We start from the raw sequence: 21,298 nt of genomic DNA, 5'->3' as shown, positions 1-21,298 counted from the left end.
TTGAAGAACTCCCTTTAGCATTTCTTATGAGGCAGGTCTAGCGGTGATGAACTGTCTCAGCTTTTTTCATCTAGGATTGTATCTGCTTCTATATTCAGTCTATTGTGATAGGTTGTTCTGGTTGAAGTATCTGAAGAAAATACAAGCTGGCAGAAATATACAATTGAAAAAGGAATATTTTTATAACCTTTTCAGATCATTTTTGATACTCTTCTTTGATACTACATCAAAACTTGACAAAAGTTAGTTGCATTGTAGAATCTAAAACCATTATAATGACTTCATACTCTTTTACATTAACATCTGTTGGTCTATGTTATACTTTGATTGGATCTTTTATCCATGCATGATTTTTATAGCATCATGCATTTATCATTTGGATAATATTGGTTCCCTGAGTTAGACAGCTCTTCCAAATATCGATACATTTCATTTTACAATATTAAAAAAAATACACGTTTCCATCAGTTTCTCCAGAAAAGTCTTTAAATATTCGGAAACTCTTACAGTGGTAGATACAAGTCTTCCAAAATTCTATTTTTATTTTTACTTGAAAGCTACATTTTTATCATTGGCAACAAACACCCTCTGTTGTTTTCCTTGAAGTGACAGGCTCATACTTATTTTCAAGAAGTTGTCTGCCAAATACCCATCTGAAAAGTTTATATGTTTACATTCATAAAAGTTTTAAAGTGTTTAAATAAGTTTTTAGTAAGTTCTTATAAAATTATATTGAATAAGTAAAAATGGTATTCCCTAAAAAAAGTGGCTAGTTCAGCCTGCAGTTCCATTACACAAGTGCTTTTCCTAGAGACAAACATTGTATTTCTTTATGCAGCAGAAGTAGTTTATGTGCACTTCCCATTTCACAATACAGAATAGTAGAAAGATGTGTATTGAGGGGTCAAGGTTTAATTAATAATTTGTATGGCTTTGAGGACACACTGACTTTTAAAATACTGTGTGTGGTGATGAAGAATACAATAATACTAGGCAATTTGGTGCCACTGCCTTGAGCCATTTTATCTACCTGTATTAGGCCATTTTCACACTGCTGTAAAGATACTACGTGAGACTGGATACTTTGTAAATAAAAGAGGTTTAATTGACTCACAGTTTTGCATGGCTGGATAGGCCTCAGGAATCTTACAACCATGGTAGAAAGCCAAGGGGAAGCAAGGCATGTCTTACATGGTGGCAGGAGAGAGAGAAAGAGAGTGCAGGGGAAATACCAGACACTTAACAAACAACCGGATCTCATGAGAACTCCCTCACTATCATGTGAACAGCATGGGAGAACCACCCCCATGATCCAATCACTTCCCACCAGGTCCCTCCCTCTGCACGGATTACAATTCGAGACAAGATTTGGGTGGGGACATAGAGCCAAACCATATCACTACCATTGCCTTTTTTTAATTTTTGATTTTTGTGGGCACATGGTAGGTGTATATATTTATGAGGTACATGAGATACTTTCATACAGTCATGTAATGTATAATAATTACACCATGATAAATGGGGTATCTATCCCATCAAGCATTTATCCTTTATGCTACAGACAATTAAATTATACTCTTCTAGTTATTTTTGAATATATAATTAATTATTATTGATTATAGTCACCCTGTTGTGCTATCAAATACTAGGTCTTATTCATTCTTCCTATTTTTTGTGCCCATTAACCATCCCCACTTCCCCGCCACCAGTCCCCCACCATTGCTTTTGCTCCATCCTGTTGATATTTATACTCATGGAGCAAATAAACACATTAGTATTATTTTGAGTAATGGTCAAATGAAAAGGTACTCAGCTTCTTTAGTAATGGTGAAATTACAGATTAAAATAATAATGAAATACTATTTCATGCCCACAAGGAGGGCAGAAGTTTAAAATTCTGTGAACACTGGGAGTTGTCATTATGGATATGATGCAACGGGAACTTTTTTATCTGGCCAGTGGTATAAATTAGAACAACTACTTTGGAAAACATTTTGGCTGTTTTTGGCTCTATCTTCAGAACACATGCAGACCTTGTGATCCAGCAATTCTACCCTAGAGAAACCTGTATGTGTTATACCAGGATGTATGTACAAGAATGTGCATAGCAGCGTTGTTTGTAGTAGTCAAAAATTGGAAACATCCAGATGTCTGTCAACAGTTGAATGGATAAATTGTGATATGTTCATACACTATAATATCATACAGCAAATAAAATGATTGAACCACAGTTACATTCAGTATCAGAGATGGATGTGGTATAATCTGGAATGATTCAAAAAAAGCACTAAAGAATATAAACGGTATAATTCCATTTATGTAAAGTTCAAAAACAGGCAAAATGATATTGAATAAGGATATATCTCACTATTCTTAAAATGCAAGAAGATGATTTTCACAAAGTCAAGATAATAGATACTTTAAAAGGGAGGGATGGAGTTGTGATTGGAGAAGGGCACATGGGTGGGCTTTTAGGACTCGCAGTGTTATTTCTTGATCTGGGGAAAAGGTAAAGTAAAAAGAAAAAAAAACCCCAAAACCCACAGTGTTCTTCTGAGTGGATAGAAATTTGAAATTCTCTTCATTTTGCTTGTCCTGTATTGCTATTATAAAAGGGGTAAGCTTTTTAAAAATGAAAATACGTTGATTTTTACCATTTTTGCTTTGTTTTATTTTTATTTTATTTGTTTATTTTTTCTGAGAGGGAGTCTCGCTCTGTCGCTCAGGTTGGAGTGTGGTGGCATGATCTTGGCTCACTGCAATGTGTGCCTTCTAGGTTCAAGCAGTTCTCCTGCCTTAGCCTCCTGAGTAGCTGGGATTACAGGCACCTGCCACCATGCCTGGCTAACTTTTGTATTTTAGTAGAGATGGGGTTTCACCATGTTGGCCAGGCTGGTCACAAACTCCTGACCTCAAAGTGATCTGCCCACCTCGGCCTCCCAAAGTGCTGGGATTGGGATTACAGGTGTGAGCCACCGCATCCGGCCTGTTTTTAAAGTATAAAAGTAATACATTCATTAGGCTGATTTTTTAATAATAATGATATTTATTCTTATAGCTTGATTAGAAAGCATACTTTTTCCTCATCAAACAGTAACACCTGAAAGACTCGATTGCTAGTCTTTCACCAAATGCCAAAAGTCCTGGTAAATTCCCTTTTAAAGTAACACTATGTGCTTGCCTAACTTTCTTAATTCAATAGTATTAGATAAATTACCGTTGGAAATACTATTTTTCAAAAATGTTATTATGTGCCAAAGAGGAGACTATGATAAATCAGAGTTATTATAAGAATTAAACAAAATAATGTACAGAATAATACGTTCTCAATAAATTCTGTTAAGTCAAAATCTGCCACGATTTGAAGCAGCCTTCTTGAAAATAAAGGTTAGTGGGCTGGGCACTGTGGCTCATGCCTGTAATCCCAACACTTTGGGAGGCCGAGGTGGGCGGGTCATGAGGTCAGGAGTTTGAGACCAGACTGGTCAATATGGTGAAACCCCGTCTCTACTAAAAATACAAAAATTAGCCAGGCGTGGGGGCATGCATCTGTAGTCCCAGCTACTCAGAAGGCTGAGGCAGAAGAATCACTTGAACCCAGGAGGCAGAGGTTGCAGTGAGCCAAGATCGCACCACTGCACTCCAGCCTGGGCGACAGAGTAAGATTCCGTCTCAAAAAAAGAAAAGAAAAGAAAGGTTCGTTTATGTGTGTTTATGCCAAATCCCATGTCTTCAGAGTTTAATATATATTGATGATAGATTGATTAGCAACTTTCTCAAGGATCTCATATACTCTTTTTTTTTTTTTTGAGACGGAGTGTTGCTCTGTTGTCCAGGCTGGAGTGCAGTGGCGCAATCTCAGCTCACTGCAACCTCTGCCTCCCGGATTCAGTTTTCCTACCTCAGCCTCCTGAGTAGCTGGGACTACAGGTGCCCGCCACCACGCCTGGCTAATTTTTTTGGTATTTTTAGTAGAGATGGGGTTTCACCATGTTGGCCAGGCTGGTCTTGAACTCCTGACCTTGTGATCTGCCCGCTTCAGCCTCCCAAAGTGCTGGGATTACAGGCGTGAGCCACTGCACCCAGCCAGATCTCATATACTCTTGACTACACATCAGTAAAAATCAAAAAACCTCAGGAGAAAAAAAGGTAACACCATTTACATTAGACTGATTTTTGAAGTGAGTCTGCTTTAGTGCCTAATATGCTATGTCCATTTAAAAAATTTTTATATATTCTGAAATTTTGTTTTCTTGCAACTTTTCAACTTCTCTTAATCTACCTCCCCCCAAATTTTAAAATATTTTGTTGTTATTTTTATTGTTAGCCCTCTCTCCTACCCTTATTATTCTCTACCCTGTTCAGTATGGTTTCTGTTCAGGACTCAAACTGGAATGCAGATTTTCTTCAACCACTTTACACCCACTTCTTGGTTGAGACAGATTGCCAGAGTCCTATGTAATCTTACAGATTCTGTGGGTGTCAAAGGATATTGCTTCTTTATACTATGCTAAGGAAGCCCTTGTTTTGTGTGTCTGTGACTTGTTTCTGGATGACAGCAGCAATAATGCCATCTACTTTCTAGGCAGAAGAGAGGCAAAGAGAGGAGCAGCTGGTCTCATTTGACAGGTAATAGAATTATTTATACAACCTGCTGGATAGTTGAAATGGGAATCTATCTTGTTATATTTCTTTTAATTTCAAAATCAGTGAATCAATGAAAAAAACAGAGGGCAAAAATAAGGGGGTACCTGGGGTAGATAACATAATCCGCAGAATAAAATTAAAAAGTCAAAACCATGGGCTTTTCCAAGTTTTTTGAGTTATGGAAGGAATAATTTCAAGATGAATAAAAAATTCCAGGAAACCATTGATGTCTATGTGTTAAGCATAGAGCTTGACTCCCTAGTAATAAGTATGAACCCACATGTCTACAAATTAAGAGGTCTAAGTCATCTTACCTCTAATTCAGATTTAAACCTATCAGAGTTCTTGGGTCTCTGTTGACTCATTTATAAAATGGAAGCAACTCATCCTTCTAGGAGTATTAAGAGGGAAACCAGACAATTTGCATCTGAATGATGTTCTTAACTTCTCCAGAGTAATCCCATAGAGGTGTATTTGTGGTATTAGTTCAGAACTTGATATGTTTTAGCATAGATACACATCCATTCCTCCCAACAACACTATGAGCACCTCAAAGGCCTGGGAACTCTATCTTACTTAGTTTTGTATCTCTAGCATGTAGAGGACGTTATTTAAACGTTGTAAAGGTGAAGTATGATTTATGATACTGTTGGGAAAATGCATCATAATGGAATTTCAAAGTCTTTTATATCTAGTATAATAAGTAATATGTTTTCCTTTTAAATGCTTGAAAATAAAGAGGCGGTGGGTCATGGTGGCTCAAGCCTATAATCCCAGCAGCGCTTTGGGAGGCTGAGGCGGGTGGATCACCTGAGGTTCAAGGAGTTCAAGACCAGCCTGGCAAATATGGCAAAACCCCATCTCTACTAAAAATACAAAAATTAGCTGGGCGTAGAGGCAGGCGCCTATAATCCCAGCTGTTCTTGAGGCTGAAGCAAGAGAATCGCTTGAACCCGGGGGCCGGAGTGAAGTGAATGCCACTTCACTCCGGCCTGGACGAAAGAGCGAAACTCCATCTCAAAAAAAAAAAAAAAAAAAAAAAAGAGGCAGACTTAGGTAGCTCAAGCCTGTAATCACAGCATTTTGGTAGGTTGAGGGAGGATAGCTTGAGGCCAGAAGTTTGAGACCACCCTGGGCAACAAAGCAAGACCCCTGTTTCAAAAAAAAATAAAAAGAAATAAAGAGTTATAACATTTCCCTAGCTTTCTGTTAAGAGGGTTTTTTATGCGTTGTTTTTTAATAGAGATGAGGTTTTTGCTATGTTAGCCAGGTTGGTCTTGAACTCCTGGCCTCAAGCAGTCCTCCTGCCTCAGCCTTCCAAAGTGCTAGGATTACAGGTGTGAGTCTCCATGGCTGGCCTGTTAAGAGGTATTTAACCCAAAGCAACCTCAAGGAAATTTTTGAAAACCAGGAGATGTGATTCTGTTGAACTAACTGGCAAAGCACTGATAGGTCACTTAGCTTGCTCTTCTCCACCCACTTAGTACTGAAGGTACCAATGCAGCTTGCACTTTGAGAGTGCTCTGGAAGATGATGGGGCAACATAATTCAGTGAGTTCAAATCTCTGGCTACTTTCCTTGTCTGGCAAGCCCCAGTGAGATTACAGAGTATACCCCTAAATGGAAACAGCCAGGAGTCCCATCCCTCATAATTCTGCTACATGTCAGCTTTGTCCATGGAAGCTGAGTCTTTGTTTTCCTGGTATAATCAGCTCTTTGCTTCCGGATATGAAGAATGTGGCCCTCCAGTACTTTATTGATAGCAGAGGCGTGGAGCCCTGGTAATGTCTTTGCATAGGTTCTGCTGGCAATAGAGATGCTGGAGATATGTCTTGTTATGCCTTTGAGAGGAGAAATCACCTAGTGTGCTTGTCTCCCTGCAGCCATGAGGAGTGGAACCAGATGCAGAGCCAGGAGGATGAGGTGGCCATCACTGAGCAGGATTTGGAACTTATTAAAGAAAGAGAGACAGCAATTCGGCAGCTGGAGGTGAGAGCCAGGTCATGTTTTTTATTTGACTCAGTGTATCTGCAGGTATCTGGACTCGTTAGTTCACTTTAATTCTTTTAGTGATTATGAAAAAGCATAAAATGTGTCATTGTGTGATTTGTGTTTTTTCTGTCTCTGTGTAATCATGGTGGGTTTCAACTACTGTTTTTTTGTTTTGTTTTCTTGGATGGAATTTCGCTCGTTGCCCAGGCTGGAGTGCAATGGTGCAATCTTGGCTCACTGCAACCTCTGCCTCCTGGGTTCAAGCGATTGTCCTGCCTCAGCCTCCTGAGTAGCTGGGATTACAGGCATGCGCCACTATGCCCGGCTAATTTTGTATTTTTAGTAGAGATGGGGTTTCTCCAGGTTAGTCAGGCTGGTCTTGAACTCCCGACCTCAGGTGATCCACCCACATCGGCCTCCCAAAGTGCTGGGATTACAGGCGTGAGCCACTGCGCCCGGCATGAACTACTGTTATAACGGTATTGGCTTTGGTGCTCAGGAGTACTCAAATCCTTTCTTCAATCACCACATCTTATACGGATCACCACATCTTATTTCTCCTGGAGAGATATACATGGAGAACAGAACAAGGCAGACAGATATTTTATTGGTCATTAGAACTTTGACCTCAAATCTCAGTGCCAACCTCCGGGTTAGGCAGGACTCCATGGAGAGCCCCTTTGCTTAGTCTGAAGAGCCCAGAATAAAGGCAGGCCAAAAATCTTGCTCCATTTTTATATATCCTAAAGTCTAATCCCAAGTTGTAAATCTTATCCCTTCAGTGGGTCAGAGAAATAGGAACAGTTTTTGAGGTGGAGGTTGAGGGAAAAGTCTGTAGGCCTTTCTTACCTAACTGAGCTTTCAACTTTAATTTTGCACAGTGACTAATAAAATGTCTTTTTTTTTTTTTTTTTTCAAACTGAGTCTCGCTTTGTCGCCCAGGCAGGAGTGCAGTGGTGCTATCCCAGCTCACTGCAGCCTCCCCCTCCTGGGTTCAAGAGATTCTCCTGCCTCAGCCTCCTGAATAGCTGAGACTACAAGTACGCGCCACCACACCCAGCTAGTTTTTGTATTTTTAGTAGAGACAGGGTTTTGCCATGTTGACCAGGCTGGTCTTGAACTTCTGACCTCAAGTGATCTGCCTGCTTCAGCCTCCCAAAGTGCTGGGATTACTGGCATGAACCACTGTGCCCAGCTAAAATATCCTTAACCCTGAGTTTTCTGCAGTTTAGTTTTCTCCGAAGGTAGAAGGCTGCCACCGCTGGGATTGGGGGAGGAGAAAAGGAGAGAGGGAAATTTTGAGCAGTGGTTCTGAACTGTGACTGCATGTGAGGATCACCTGGAGAAGATTTTTTTTTAATGCCCAGCTCTCATCTAGCACTAATTATTTGATGGAATAATGTGAAATTCCTGTTTATTATATGTTAAACATGGGCAAATATCCATTATTTTATATGGTTCAAACTAATAAATCATAGTTTCTGGGCATGAGGCCCTGGGCATGGGTGTTTTTTTAAAAAGTTCCCCCAGGTGATTATAATGTGCAGCCAGGGCTGAGACCCACTGGCCTAGAGGCCATCAATGTCTGTTTTAATTTATTTATTATTTGAGTCAGAGTCTTACTCTGTTACCCAGGCTAGAGTACGGTGGCGCATTCTTGGCTCACTGCAACCCCTGCCTCCTGGGTTCAAGCGATTCTCCTGCCTCAGCCTCCCAAGTAGCAGGGATTATAGGTGCCCACCACCTCGCCTGGCTAATTTTTTTTTTTTTTTTTTTTGAGACGGAGTCTCGCTCTGTCGCCCAGGCTGGAGTGCAGTGGCGCGATCTCAGCTCACTGCAAGCTCCGCCTCCCGGGTTCACGCCATTCTCCCGCCTCAGCCTCCGAGTAGCTGGGACTACAGGCGCCCGCCACCATGCCCGGCTAGTTTTTTGTATTTTTAGTAGAGACGGGGTTTCACCATGTTAGCCAGGATGGTCTTGATCTCCTGACCTCGTGATCCACCCACCTCGGCCTCCCAAAGTGCTGGGATTACAGGCTTGAGCCACCGCGCCCGGCCTTTTCGTATTTTTAGTAGAGATGGGGTTTTGCCATTTTGGCCAGGTTGGTTGTGTCTGTTTTTAGATGGGATAGTTTATCCTTAAGTTATGATTATTTTATTGCCTTCAAAAATGTCATCTCTTTACTCTTTTTCACCTACTGCTACTACTAATTGAATTAATTGTCTAACATTAGAAATATGGCTAAGTGCAATGGCTCATGCCTGTAATCCCAGCAAGTTGGAGGCTGAGGCAGGATGATTGCTTGAGCCCAGGAATTCAAGACCAGCCTGGGCAATGTAGCAAGACCTTACCTCTACATAAAATAAAAAATTAGCTGGGTGCTGTAACATGTACCTGTGGTCCCAGCTACTCAGGAGCCTGAGGTAGAAGGATCACTTGAGCCCAGGAGATCAAGGCTGCAGTGAGCTATGATCATGCCACTGCAATCCAGCCTGGGCAACAGAGCAAGACTCTGTCTCAAATAATAATAATAATCCTTCCTTTAAAAAAAAGTTACTGGCTGGGCGCAGTGACTCATGCCTGTAATCCCAGCACTTTGGGAGACTGAGGTGGGTGGATCACCTGAGGTCGGGAGTTCAAGACCAGCCTGGCAACAGAGCGAGACTCTGTCTCAAAAAAAAAAAAAAAAAATACAGTCAGCCCCTCGATATATGCAGGTTTTGCATCCTCAGACTCAAGCAGCCGTGGATTGAAAATATTTTTTTAAAAAAGCAAACTAAAAAATAACAATACAATAAAAAATAATACAAATGTAAAAAGCAATACAGTGTAACAGTATTTTACATAACACATTGTATTAGTTCAGTACATTACTAATACAATGTAAGCGCTATGTAAAATAGTAATATAATATAGTAATGTAACATTATATAAGTAATGTAGAGATGATTTAGAATATAGGAGAGAATGGGCATAAGTTATATGCAAATACTATGCCATTTTGTATCAGAGACTTAGAGGGAGGGAGTCCTGGAACTAATCCCCTGTGAATACCAATGGACGAATGTACTGTTATAGCAGAGTGGAGTGAGACATATGGAGCTAAGGAAAGAAATGTAATGGATACCAGGGTATAACGGATCACTGCATATTCAACAGAGGAAAGTCCAAATTCCTTAGCCTAGGTTCAATTTTCATATCTAGTAATTTCCAAACTCTGACATACAAATTCTATGTTATGGCAAAGCTAGGTTATTTCTCTTTAACTGAGTTGCCTTTCTGTTTATATGACCTCTCCTTTGCTTCACGGCACGACTCATGTCCTACCTCTTCTGCACAGTCTTCCTTTACTCCACACCTTTCTATATCATTAATTCAGTAATTTCCTATACAGTACTCTTTCTTCTTCTTTTATTGTGCACTTATTCCCCACCTCCACCCCAGTTAGCTGTATTCACAGCAACTAGTAGACTGCCTCAACTATGGTAGACTCTTAGCAAGTGACTGAAATGGTGACAAGACTTGCTTTAGCAGATAGTCCACTATAGTAGACTCTTAGCAAGTGATTGAAATGCTTGCCAAGTCTATGATTCCAATTACCCTTCAAACTTGGAAGGGAATTGCCCTCAGATTTCCATAGGGTCGTGCCCCATATGACCATCCCTTTAATAAGACAGGTTTCCATTGTCTTTCTTCTGCCTGATTATGAGTCAGAAAAACTCAAATATAGGCCGGACGTGGTGGCTCACACCTGTAATCCCAGCACTTTGGGAGGCCAAGGCAGGCAGATCAGTTGAGGTCAGGAGTTTGAGACCAGCCTGGCCAACATGGTGAAACTCTGTCTCTACTAAAAATACAAAAATTAGGGCTGGGCACAGTGGCTCGCGCCTGTAATCCCAGCACTTTGGGAGGCCAAAGCAGGTGGATCACTTGAGGTCGAGTTTGAGACCAGCCTGACCAACATGGTGAAACCCCATCTCTATTAAATATAAAAACTTAGCCAGGCATGATGCTGCATCCTGTAATCCCAGGTACCTGGGAGGCTGAAGCAGGAGAATTGCTTGAACCCAGGAGGCGGAAGTTGCAGTGAGCCGAGATTGCACCACTGTACTCCAGCCTAGCAACAAGAACGAAACTCCACCTCAAAAAAAAAAAAAAAAAAAAAAAAATTGCCGCGCGTGGTGGTGCACGCCTGTAATCCCAGCTACTGGGGAGGCTGAGGCAGGAGAATCACTCAAATCCAGGAGTTGGAGGTTGCAGGGAGCTGAGATTGTGCCACTGCATTCCAGCCTGGATGACAGAGCAAGACTCTGTCTCAAAAAAAACAAGTGAAAAATAAAAATAAATAAAAAAAGAAAAGAAAAGGAAGGAAGGAAAGAGGGAGGGAGGAAGGGAGAGATAGAGAGAGAAGGGAGGGGAGGGAGGAGGCCGTGCGCAGTGGCTCATGCCTGTAATCCCAGCACTTTGGGAGGCTGAGGTGGGAGATAAGGAAGGAATGGAGGAAGCGAGGGAGGGAGGGAAGCTGGGCATGGTGGATCACGCCTGTAATCCCAGCACTTTGGGAGGCCGAGGCGGGCGGATCACAAGGTCAGGAGATCGAGACCACGGTGAAACCCCGTCTCTACTAAAAATACAAAAAATTAGCCAGGCGCTGTGGTGGGCGCCTGTAGTCCCAGCTACTCGGGAGGCTGAGGCAGGAGAATGGCGTGAACCCGGGAGGCGGAGCTTGCAGTGAGCCGAGATCGCACCGCTGCACTCCAGCCTGGGCGACAGAGCAAGACTCCGTCTCAAAAAAAAAAAGAGAGAGAGAGAGAGAGAAAGAAAAGGAAAGAAGGAAGGAAAGAGGAGAGAGAAGGAAGGGAAGGAGGGAGGGAACGAAAGGGAAGGGAAGGAGGGAGGGAACGAAAGGGAAGGGAGAGGGAGAGAAGGAAGGAAAGAGGGAGGGAGGAAGGAAGAAAAGAAGAGGAAGAAAAAAGGAAGGGAGGGAGAGAGGGAGAGAAAGAAGGAAGGAGGGAGGGAGAAAGACCCAAATATAGGGGATTTTACCAATGTTAAATTCTTTCACTGCTGTTAGGAAAATAAGCTGCAGTTCAGCCCACCGAGCTGATTTGTTTTTCCCTTCTTTGATCACAGTAGTAAATAGGATGTAGTCCATTCACTTTGGAAATGCTATCCACAAACCATCAGCTTTTTGTCAGTCAGCTGGGAGTTACTATAGGGCATTGTCCAGTGATGATAGAATCCAGCAGCTCCTCACACAGTTCCAGAGACAATCCCAGGGGAAAAGAGGCTCCTTGCATTCCTCAGATAGCATGATCTTGTATAAACATTTAAATTCTGTAGTCCAAAGTCCCAGTGGTTGTCGTCAGGAGGCACTCACAGGCTTTTGTCACAAGGCCTAGCAGTCTCCGCATAGGGCTGTCACACCAAGAATTTGTCCATATCAGCACTCCAGCCTTCTGCTGTACTGTTTCGACTTGGGCGCTCTTACTGGTTCCCATGTAGCATGTCTAATTAACGTTGCTTGAAGGGTGAGTTTATGTGCCTTCTGTTTTACAATATTAGGTAGGCAGCAATAGATTATTTTTTGTTTATGGAGAAAGCATGCTTTATACAGCCTTAAAAACACACATGTTAATAGATAAAACTAGGTATGTGAGGGAAACAAATCTTCTAACATGTTGCTTAATGTTAGTTAATTGTTTTTTGTCTTCCTTAGGCTGACATTTTGGATGTCAATCAGATATTTAAAGATTTGGCCATGATGATCCATGACCAGGGTGATCTGATTGGTATGTATTATTGATACCTTTAACCTCAAGGTGAGTGGATAGTATTTGGCATGTATCTGTAATCCCAGCTACTCAGAAGGCTGAGGCTCAAGCACCATCTAGGAGTTTGAGGCCAACCTGGGCAACATAATGAGAATTTGTCTCTTTTAAAAAACAAAAAAAAAAAAAAAGAAAGAAAGAGAAAGGAGTTAGGCTGGGCGTGGTGGCTCACACCTGTAATCCCAGCATTTTGGGAGGCCAAGGCGGGCAGATCACGAGGTCAGGAGATCGAGACCATCCTGACTAACACTTGGTGAAACCTGTCTCTACTCAAAATACAAAAAATTAGCTGAGCCTGGTGGCACGCACCTGTAGTCCCAGCTACTCGGGAGGCTGAGGCAGGAGAATTGCTTGAACCTGGGAGGCGGAGGTTGCAGTGAGCCAAGATCGCGCCACTGTACTCCAGCCTGGGTGACAGAGCGAGACTTCGTCTCAATAAAAAAAAAAAAAAAAAAAGGCTGGGCGCGGTGACTCAAGACTGTAATCCCAGCACTTTGTGAGGCCGAGGCGGGCGGATCACGAGGTCAGGAGATCGAGACCATCCTGGCTAACACGGTGAAACCCCGTCTCTACTAAAAAATACAAAAAAACTAGTCAGGCGAGGTGGTGGGCGCCTGTAGTCCCAGCTACTCGGGAGGCTGAGGCAGGAGAATGGCGTAAACCCGGGAGGCGGAGCTTGCAGTGAGCTGAGATCCGGCCACCGCACTCCAGCCTGGGCAACAGAGCAAGACTCTGTCTCAAAAAAAAAAAAAAAAAAGGAGTTAGTCATATCAGCTATAGAATTATAGTACATTTAGGAATGCCATTTTAACAATTACCAAATTTATTTTTCTTAGCAATATTCTTATGTTATCAAATATAGAAATTAAATGAGGCCTCATGACTACTCAGTCCCACTGACTTCTCTGTAAGTCTTTGTTTAGAGAAATAGCTCTCAGCTTCCCAGCTTTTATCTCTATAAACTTGCAAAATTATGGGGTAACTCTTTTTTTTTTTTTTTTGAGACAGAGTTTTGCTGTTGTTGCCCAGGCTGGAATGCAATGGTGCGATCTCGGCTCACCACAACCTCTGCCTCTTGGGTTCAAATGATTCTCCTGCCTCAGCCTCCCAAGTAGCTGGGATTACAGGCATGTGCCACCACACCTGGTTAATTTTGTATTTTTAGTAGACGGGGTTTCTCCATGTTGGTCAGGCTGGTTATGAACTCTCGACCTCAGGTGATCTGCCCACCTTGGCCTCCCAGGTGCTAGGATTACAGGCGTGAGCCACCACACCCAGCCAGCAACTCTTTTTTTAAAGCTTTCTATGTGGAAATAATTTCAAGTTTATTAAAAGTTGCAAAAATAGGGTGGGCATGGTTGCTCACACCTGTAATCCCAGCACTTTGGGAGGCTGAGGTGGGAGGATCACTTGAAGCCAGGAGTTCAAGACTAGCCTGGGCAACATAGTGAGACCCTGTCTTTGCAAAAAAAATTAGCCAGGAATAGTAACATGCACCTGTAGTCCTAGCTACTCAGGAGGCTGAGGTGGGAAGATCACTTGAGCCCAGGAGTTGGAGGCTACAGTGAGCTATTACTGTGCCACTGCACTCTAGCCTAGGCAACAGAGTGAGATTTCGTCTTTAAAAAAAAAAAAAAGTAGCAAAAATAAAAATATCACAAGGACCTTCTTTATACCCTTTACCCAGATTTACCTCTTGTTAACATTCTATCCCATTTGCTTTATTATGTATTGTTTCTCTCTTTATGTGTATATACATAATTTTTTATGAATCATTTATGGGTAAGTTAAATACTTCATAACCCCCCAAAATTTATTGTTTTTCCCCAAAGAATAGGGCTAGTCTCTTATCAAGGTAGTAACTCGATTTCATGGCTGGATAGTTTGGATAGTGGTAGTGAAACCAGAACCCATAACATCAGAAATCTGTTCAATTTGCAGTCTTGAAACATCTGGGTGTGTTAAAACATCCTCTGTCCTTCCTTTTGCAGATAGCATAGAAGCCAATGTGGAAAGCTCAGAGGTGCACGTTGAAAGAGCCACTGAACAGTTACAGCGAGCTGCTTACTATCAGGTAAAAGTGGGTACCAAAGAAAGTCACTCTGTGTTGTAGACTTTTTAGGCCATCAGAGTACATTGACATATTGAGAACAGCTACAGCCTTTTGCTTAGGTTTAAGCTAAAGGAAAGTAGCCATAATTGCAGTTCCAGTTCTATTTTTAGTATTTTCCTTTGCAGATAGATCTACAAGAGAAAATCACAGCTTGAATAAACTTACCAGAAGCCTAGTAACTGCAAAGCTAACCCTATAAACTAATATGATACCTAAATCTGCTATGAGGCGATTTTATATCCCGAACAGCTGAATGTATTTCAATTAGGATAGTAAGAAGTGCAGTTCAAGTAGAAGACTTCACAGATACTTTATGTTGACTGTTGCCATAGCGCATGGACATAGAATCAACTTCGACTGCTATTTATATATGAATAAATAGGGTTAATCATTCTGAAACTGTTCCTGTAAAGTGAAATCCTTCTATATGTTAGTCGAAACTCTGTTTTTTTTTACTTATCCAGATCTTTATCTCAGTGTACAAATAATGTGAATGAAGTCCTTCTTACTTCCCTTCAATTTGGTGTCGCATGGCTTTTTAGAAATAAATAGCGTTTCAGTTATTGTCCGTGTTCCTGGGATAGCTGTGTTTTACCCGGGAGTGCTCGTAAAGAAATTTGTATTAATAATAGTGTTTCCTTTAAAAACTATGTGATTGGGCCGGGCGCAGTGACTCACGCCTGTAATCCCAACGCTTTGGGAGGCAGAGGCGGGCGGATCACGAGGTCAGGAGATCGAGACCATCCTGACAAACACGGTGAAACCCCGTCTCTATTAAAAATACAAAAAATTAGCCGGGCGTGGTGGTGGCCGCCTGTAGTCCCAGCTATTCAGGAGGCTGAGGCAAGAGAATGGCGTGAACCCGGGAGGCGGAGCTTGCAGTGAGCCGAGATCGTGCCACTGCACTCTAGCCTGGGCGACAGAGCGAGACTCTGTCTCAAAAAAAACAAAACAAAACTATGTGATTAATTTAGTGTCCAACAGTAAAGGAATAATTAAGTAAATTATATATATCCACTCGTTGCATATGAGAATTAAGAGATGTTATGAAGAGTTTATAACAGAAAAATGTTTATACTAAACATTAAGTGGGGAAAAACATCAAACATCATACAGTGTGATCCCAGTTAGGTCAAATAATATACATAGATAACAAATCAGAAAGAAATACCATCAAAGTGTTGACAGTATCATCTGTGGGTGATTTTTTTCTCCCTCTGCTTGATGTATTTTTTTTTTTTACAATGAAGGTAACAGTTTTATACGTATTATAAAATGTTATTAAAATACACGTGTACACATAACTTATTTTATTGCAAATAATGCCTGGCAGCACAGGTATAGCTCCTTTGCAAAATTGTATGTGGGGACTTGGAATTAAAACTTTAAAACTTGCACTACTCAGCTGGGTGCGGTGGCTCACACCTGTAATCCCAGCCCTTTGGGAAGCCAAGGCAGGTGGATCACTTGAGGTCAGGAGTTCGAGATCAGCCTGGCCAACACTGGCGAAACCCCGTCTCTACTAAAAATACAAAAACTAGCTGGGCATAGTGGCACATGCTATAATTCCAGCTGCTCAGGAGGCTGAGACATGAGAATCACTTGAACCTGGAAGGCGGAGGTTTCAGTTAGCCAAGATCACACCACAGCACTCCAGCCTGGGTGACGGAGTGAGACTCTCTAAAAAAAACACCAAACAAACAAAAAACACTTGCACTACTACCTAATGCTGCTGACGTAAGATTTCTGGGAAAGTCTCTGCATAATTTTGCATAGATAGAGTTAATCTTTAATTACAAGGAGACAGATTTATGAAGCATTCTTGGAGTCTTACACATAAAAATTTTGTTTCATGAGTGTCTTGTTTACATATTTCTTTCCTCAGAAAAAATCTCGCAAGAAGATGTGTATCCTGGTGCTTGTCCTGTCAGTGGTTATTGTAATCTTGGGACTTATTATCTGGCTAGTTTATAAAACGAAGTGATTGCCTCCGATCGTTCTCCCGCTGAGCTGTTTTCAAGGGCAAGTGCTTGGTGAAGTCTTGCCAGAACAAACTGATCACAAGAAGACAGCATACACCAGAACGTCCTGTAATCATTTAGTTAGAAACTAACTACTAACTAGTCTTTGGAATTAGTGACCTATGGAGACAGTATTTATCAATTTATTGATTCTATTGATTTCTCAAATTAGGAATTAACTTATGTGGATTTTGCTTCCTCTTGTATTCTGATTGCCCTTCATCCCAAGTGTTTACTGAAAATTCCATTCTAGATATTCTTGTTTTGACAAATGACACTACAGTCTCGTAATGTTGTCTTTTATGTATATACAAAATTTACCTTTTTACTAGCAACTGAGATAGAGTTACTTTCTGGCACCCAGTATATTGGAGTCTGTCAGAAACTGTATAATAGGCCACCAGTTTTTATTATTTAACATTTTAATTTGAATTTCTAAGAAGCCTATTCTCTATTTGGAAAGATTCTGGCACTATACTTAATTGGAAGTTAAAAAAATTGTACATGTGATCCAGAGTAAATGAGAAGTCTCTATCTGAGCTGGTCAGTTACTGGAGTACGTTACTAATCTGGGTTTAAAGTTTACTTCATTATTTGCTAGTGTCATCCACAGCAGTTCATCCTCATCCACACTAAGCCATCTTGTTAGCTTTTAAAAGAAATTAATTTAATTAACATTAATATACTCTATGGGCTCCCTCTCCCACCTGTCTGCATAGAAAGGCAGAATTAGACATAGCATGCTTTGGAAAAGCAAATAGGAATGGTTGGGAATGATTTAATCTTGTTGTTGTTGTTGTTCACTTGTGGTTCTACATTCCTGGTGAATGATGAATGTTGCTATCAAAGGGCTGCCCCCAACCTTGTAAGGGTTGCTGGGCATTTGAAGGCAGGAAGATTTTTAAAGATAGATTGAGGTTGGTTTAAAATTATTCCTGTGAACCAACAATAAAGCAAATAAGAGGTTCATTTTTGTAAATAATACTGGTTTCAAATAGTGATGTTAGATTAACCTAATTTATAAACAAGAGATTAATATCTCCATGCATAGTTTTAGACAAAAAATGTGTTTCAATAAAATTACTGTCTTGTAATATAAATGTTGTCCACTTCCCTTTTCCACAGGCCTAGAACAGTTAAAGGGAACATAGTTTGTTTAGGCTCCCACATAAATGTGAATCTGGCCAACAACTTTGGTTCACCCTTTAGTGAATTAGAGGATTTGGCTACCCTGAGTATATTTATATTCATTTCTTCCATTCTCCTTCTGTTATTATATTTAATCTTCTAAACTAAACTAATGTGAACAGTAGGGAAACAAGGGCCCAAATGCATAAGTTTCTTTGCACTCTTGCACTTACTTAATACAAATAAATGTTTTTTAAAGCTTTTGTAGTATGTTTTTATGAGTTAACATCCTAATGAGGTAGGTATTAAGTAATGTGCTGTCATGAGAAAAATTGAGACTTCCAAGAAAACTGGAGACCAGGTGTGGGTTGGTTTGGGGACGGAATAGGTGTAGCTGCCTTTCCTTGAAAAACAGTGTAGAGATGGCTGGGCGCAATGGCTCACACTTGTGATCCCAACACTTTGGAAGGCTGAGGTGGGAGGGTCAGTATATCGGTATGTCTGAGCCCAAGAGTTCAAGACCAGCCTGGGCAATATAGCAAGACCCCATCTCCATTTTTTTTTTTAATGATTTTTTAATTTTAAAAAAGTACAGGATAGAGCTGTTGGGGTGGCACAGTGGCCCAAAGAGCAGCTTCAGAGATAATTCCTTGGTTCTATGACCACTTTTTAACTCCAAATTACAGTCAGACTTGGACACATCATTTGTAACATTATAGGAAAGAAAAAAGTCTTGGTTGTGAAAAACAATTGCATTTGGGTAAAATAAAGTGACCATGCTTCTGTTCTGTAACACTATGTGACCCGTGGTTGTTGTAATGGTGATCATGGAGAGCAAATATGAACTTGGCCTAGATTTTAAATGCCCTAGAATTTGTGGTAGTTGCCAAAGAGGTTCTCCTAGGTGGTCCTAATAAACCTATTCACAGAATTCTCCTTATCTGTGCCTTGATTATCATTGGGAGCATCATGATCTAGGACAGCAGTTCTTAACATGGCTTCACATTAGAAACTAAAAAAAATATAGTGCCCACTTTGGCGGCACATATATAAACTGGGAACAATACAGAGAAGATTAGTATGGCCCCTGCACCAGGATGACATGCAAATTCTCTCTCACTCTCTCTCTCTCTCTGTGTGTGTATATATATATACTTTTTTTCTCTTTTTTATTTTTGAGACAACGTCTCACTCTGTCGCCCAGGCTGGAGTGCAGTGGCACAATCTCAGCTCACTGCAACCTCCACCTCCTGGGTTTAAGCAATTCTCATGCCTCAGCCTCCCGAGTATCTGGGATTACAGGTGCTCACCACGACGCCCGACTCATTATATATATATATATATGTATATATATATTTTTTTTAGTAGAGATGGGGTTTCACCATGTTGGCCAGGCTGGTCTGGAACTCCTGACCTCAAATGATCCGCCAACCTCGGCCTCCCAAAGTGCTGCAGTTACAGGCATGAGCCACTGGCGCCTGGCCAAAGCGCTCTATTTAAAAAAAAAAGATTCACGGCCGGGTGCGGTGGCTCACGCCTGTAATCCCAGCACCTTGGGAGGCCGAGGTGGGTGGATCACAAGGTCAGGAGATCGAGACCATCTCTGGCTAACACAGTGAAACCCCATCTCTACTAAAAATACAAAAAATTTAGCTGGGCATGGTGGCAGGCACCTGTAGTCCCAGCTACTCGGGAGGCTGAGGCAGGAGAATGGCGTGAACCCAGGAGGCAGAGCTTGCGGTGAGCCAAGATCTTGCCATTGAACTCCAGCTCTGGGCAACAAAGCAAGACTCCATCTCAGGGGGAAAAAGAAAGAAAAAAGAAAAAGTAACTTAACCTTTAGGCCCCAAGTTTTCTCGGTAGCTCTTTTCCAGCTACAAAAGTATCTGATTATAAGGACCCACAGCAGTTTAGTGTGAACATACAAATTGTATTTTTGCCTCTATCTTCCTTTCATTTTCTCACCGCCTTTTCTACTTCTTTTATGGAATATCCCAGGAGTACTGAGTAGATCTAGCATTCTCTCTTCCAGTGAATTATTAATAAAACTATGGACTGGGCACAGTGGCTCACGGCTGTAATCCCAGCACTTTGGGAGGTTGAGGTGGGTGGATCACTTGAGGCCAGGAGTTCAAGACCAGCCTGGACAACATGGTGAAACTCTGCCTCTTCTAAAATTACAAAATTAGCCAGGCATGGTGGCGCACGCCTGTAATCTCAGCTACTTGGGAGGCTGAGGCATGAGCTTTGCTTGAACCTGGGAGGTGGAGGTTGCATTGAGCCAAGATCGCACCACTGCACTCCAGCCTGGGCAACAGCAAGACTCTGTCTCAAACAAAAAAAAGAAAAAAAACTATGATATTGTATAAGGTATAAACAAGGTAAAGTAGAAATGTGACTGTGGCTACTTAATCTGGGAATGTTCCAGAATAACAACTTGCTAAATGTTAGATAGATACTCCCAGGGGAGCATGTGTGTGTACACATGCGCGTGTTCGTTTTGCTAAGGGATAAGGATGGGAGTGTTCACCCACTGCAGTGCAAAATATCAAAATGAAATTACCATTCAGTCTATGCAAAGTAAAACATTCTGAGCCGCCTCTATTCAATATTTTTTTTCTATTCAGAAACTGTCCTCAGTCATGGGAATGCAGCTTTTGCTTTTGGTCACTAATTGCAGACCAGAGCCCAACTCAGATCTCAGTCCATCCTGTTCCCTAAGGCTGGGAATCACCTGCTGCTTCCCTACTTTTCAAAGCATAGGGCCAGGCACAGTGACTCATGCCTGTAATCCCAGCACTTGGGGAGACTGAGGCGGGTGGATTACCTGAGGTCAGGAGTTCGAGACCAGCCTGGCCAATGTGGTGAAACCCTGTCTCTACTAACAATACAAAAACTAGGCCGGGTTTGGTGGTTTGTGTCTATAATCCCAGCATAATCCCAGCACTTTGGGAGGCCAAGGTGGATGGATCACCTGAGGTCAGGAGTTCGAGACCAACCTGGCCAACATGGCAAAACCCCGTCTCTACTAAAAATTCAAAAATTAGCTGGGCATGGTAGCAGGCACCTGTAATCCCAGCTGCTTGGGAGGCTGAGGCAGGAGAATCGCTTAAACCTGAGAGGTGGAGGTTGCAGTGAGCCAAGTTTGTGCCATTGCACTCCAGCCTGGGCGACAAGAGTGAAACTCCATCTCAAAAAGAAAAAAATAATAAAATAACAAATAAGAATACAAAAATTAGGTGTGGTGGTGTGTCCCTGTAATCCCAGCTACTCAGGAGGCTGAGGCAGGAGAATCGCCTGAACCTGGGGGGCGGAGGTTGCATTGAGCAGAGATCACACCATTGCACTCCAGCCTGGGAGATGAAAGCAAGACTCCATCTCAAAAAAAAAAAAAAAGTTTTTAAAAAGTCTTCTGGCAGGGCATGGTACCTCACACCTGTAATCCCAGCACTTTGGGAAGCTGAGGCAGGTGGATCACCTGAAGTTGGGAGTTCGAGACCAGCCTCACCAACATGGTACAACCCCAGGTGTGTGGTGGCACATGCCTATAATCCCAGCTACTTGGG

The 21,298-nt window shown here is 41.8% G+C and overlaps 1 protein-coding gene and 1 non-coding gene across 4 annotated transcripts in view; both read left to right on the top strand.

Annotated features, from left to right (window-relative positions):
• Positions 1 to 18,525, top strand: part of STX12 (syntaxin 12) — a 53,098-nt gene extending 34,573 nt beyond the window's left edge. Inside the window, exons 5-9 of one of the 3 annotated variants that reach the window (XM_033227553.1) lie at positions 4,586 to 4,629; positions 6,531 to 6,636; positions 12,359 to 12,431; positions 14,462 to 14,544; positions 16,469 to 18,525. In XM_033227553.1, the coding sequence (XP_033083444.1) occupies positions 4,586 to 4,629; positions 6,531 to 6,636; positions 12,359 to 12,431; positions 14,462 to 14,544; positions 16,469 to 16,567 (405 nt within the window). In that variant the 3' untranslated portion in view covers positions 16,568 to 18,525. Of the gene's footprint in view, positions 1 to 4,585; positions 4,630 to 6,530; positions 6,637 to 12,358; positions 12,432 to 14,461; positions 14,545 to 14,708; positions 15,147 to 16,468 lie in introns of those variants that run through there. The other 2 variants (XM_033227555.1, XM_033227554.1) reach the window with 2 other exon arrangements.
• Positions 18,526 to 18,758: 233 nt separating this feature from the next.
• On the top strand, positions 18,759 to 18,865 carry LOC117093994. Its single transcript, XR_004441335.1, has one exon. It is a non-coding gene; the product is annotated as a U6 spliceosomal RNA (small nuclear RNA).
• The last annotated feature ends 2,433 nt before the right edge of the window (positions 18,866 to 21,298 follow it).

Source organism: Trachypithecus francoisi, unplaced genomic scaffold (assembly GCF_009764315.1).
Source record: "Trachypithecus francoisi isolate TF-2019V2 unplaced genomic scaffold, Tfra_2.0 Lachesis_group12, whole genome shotgun sequence".
Classification (NCBI taxonomy): Eukaryota; Metazoa; Chordata; class Mammalia; order Primates; family Cercopithecidae; genus Trachypithecus; species Trachypithecus francoisi.
This window is presented reverse-complemented; position numbering and strand designations above follow the sequence as displayed.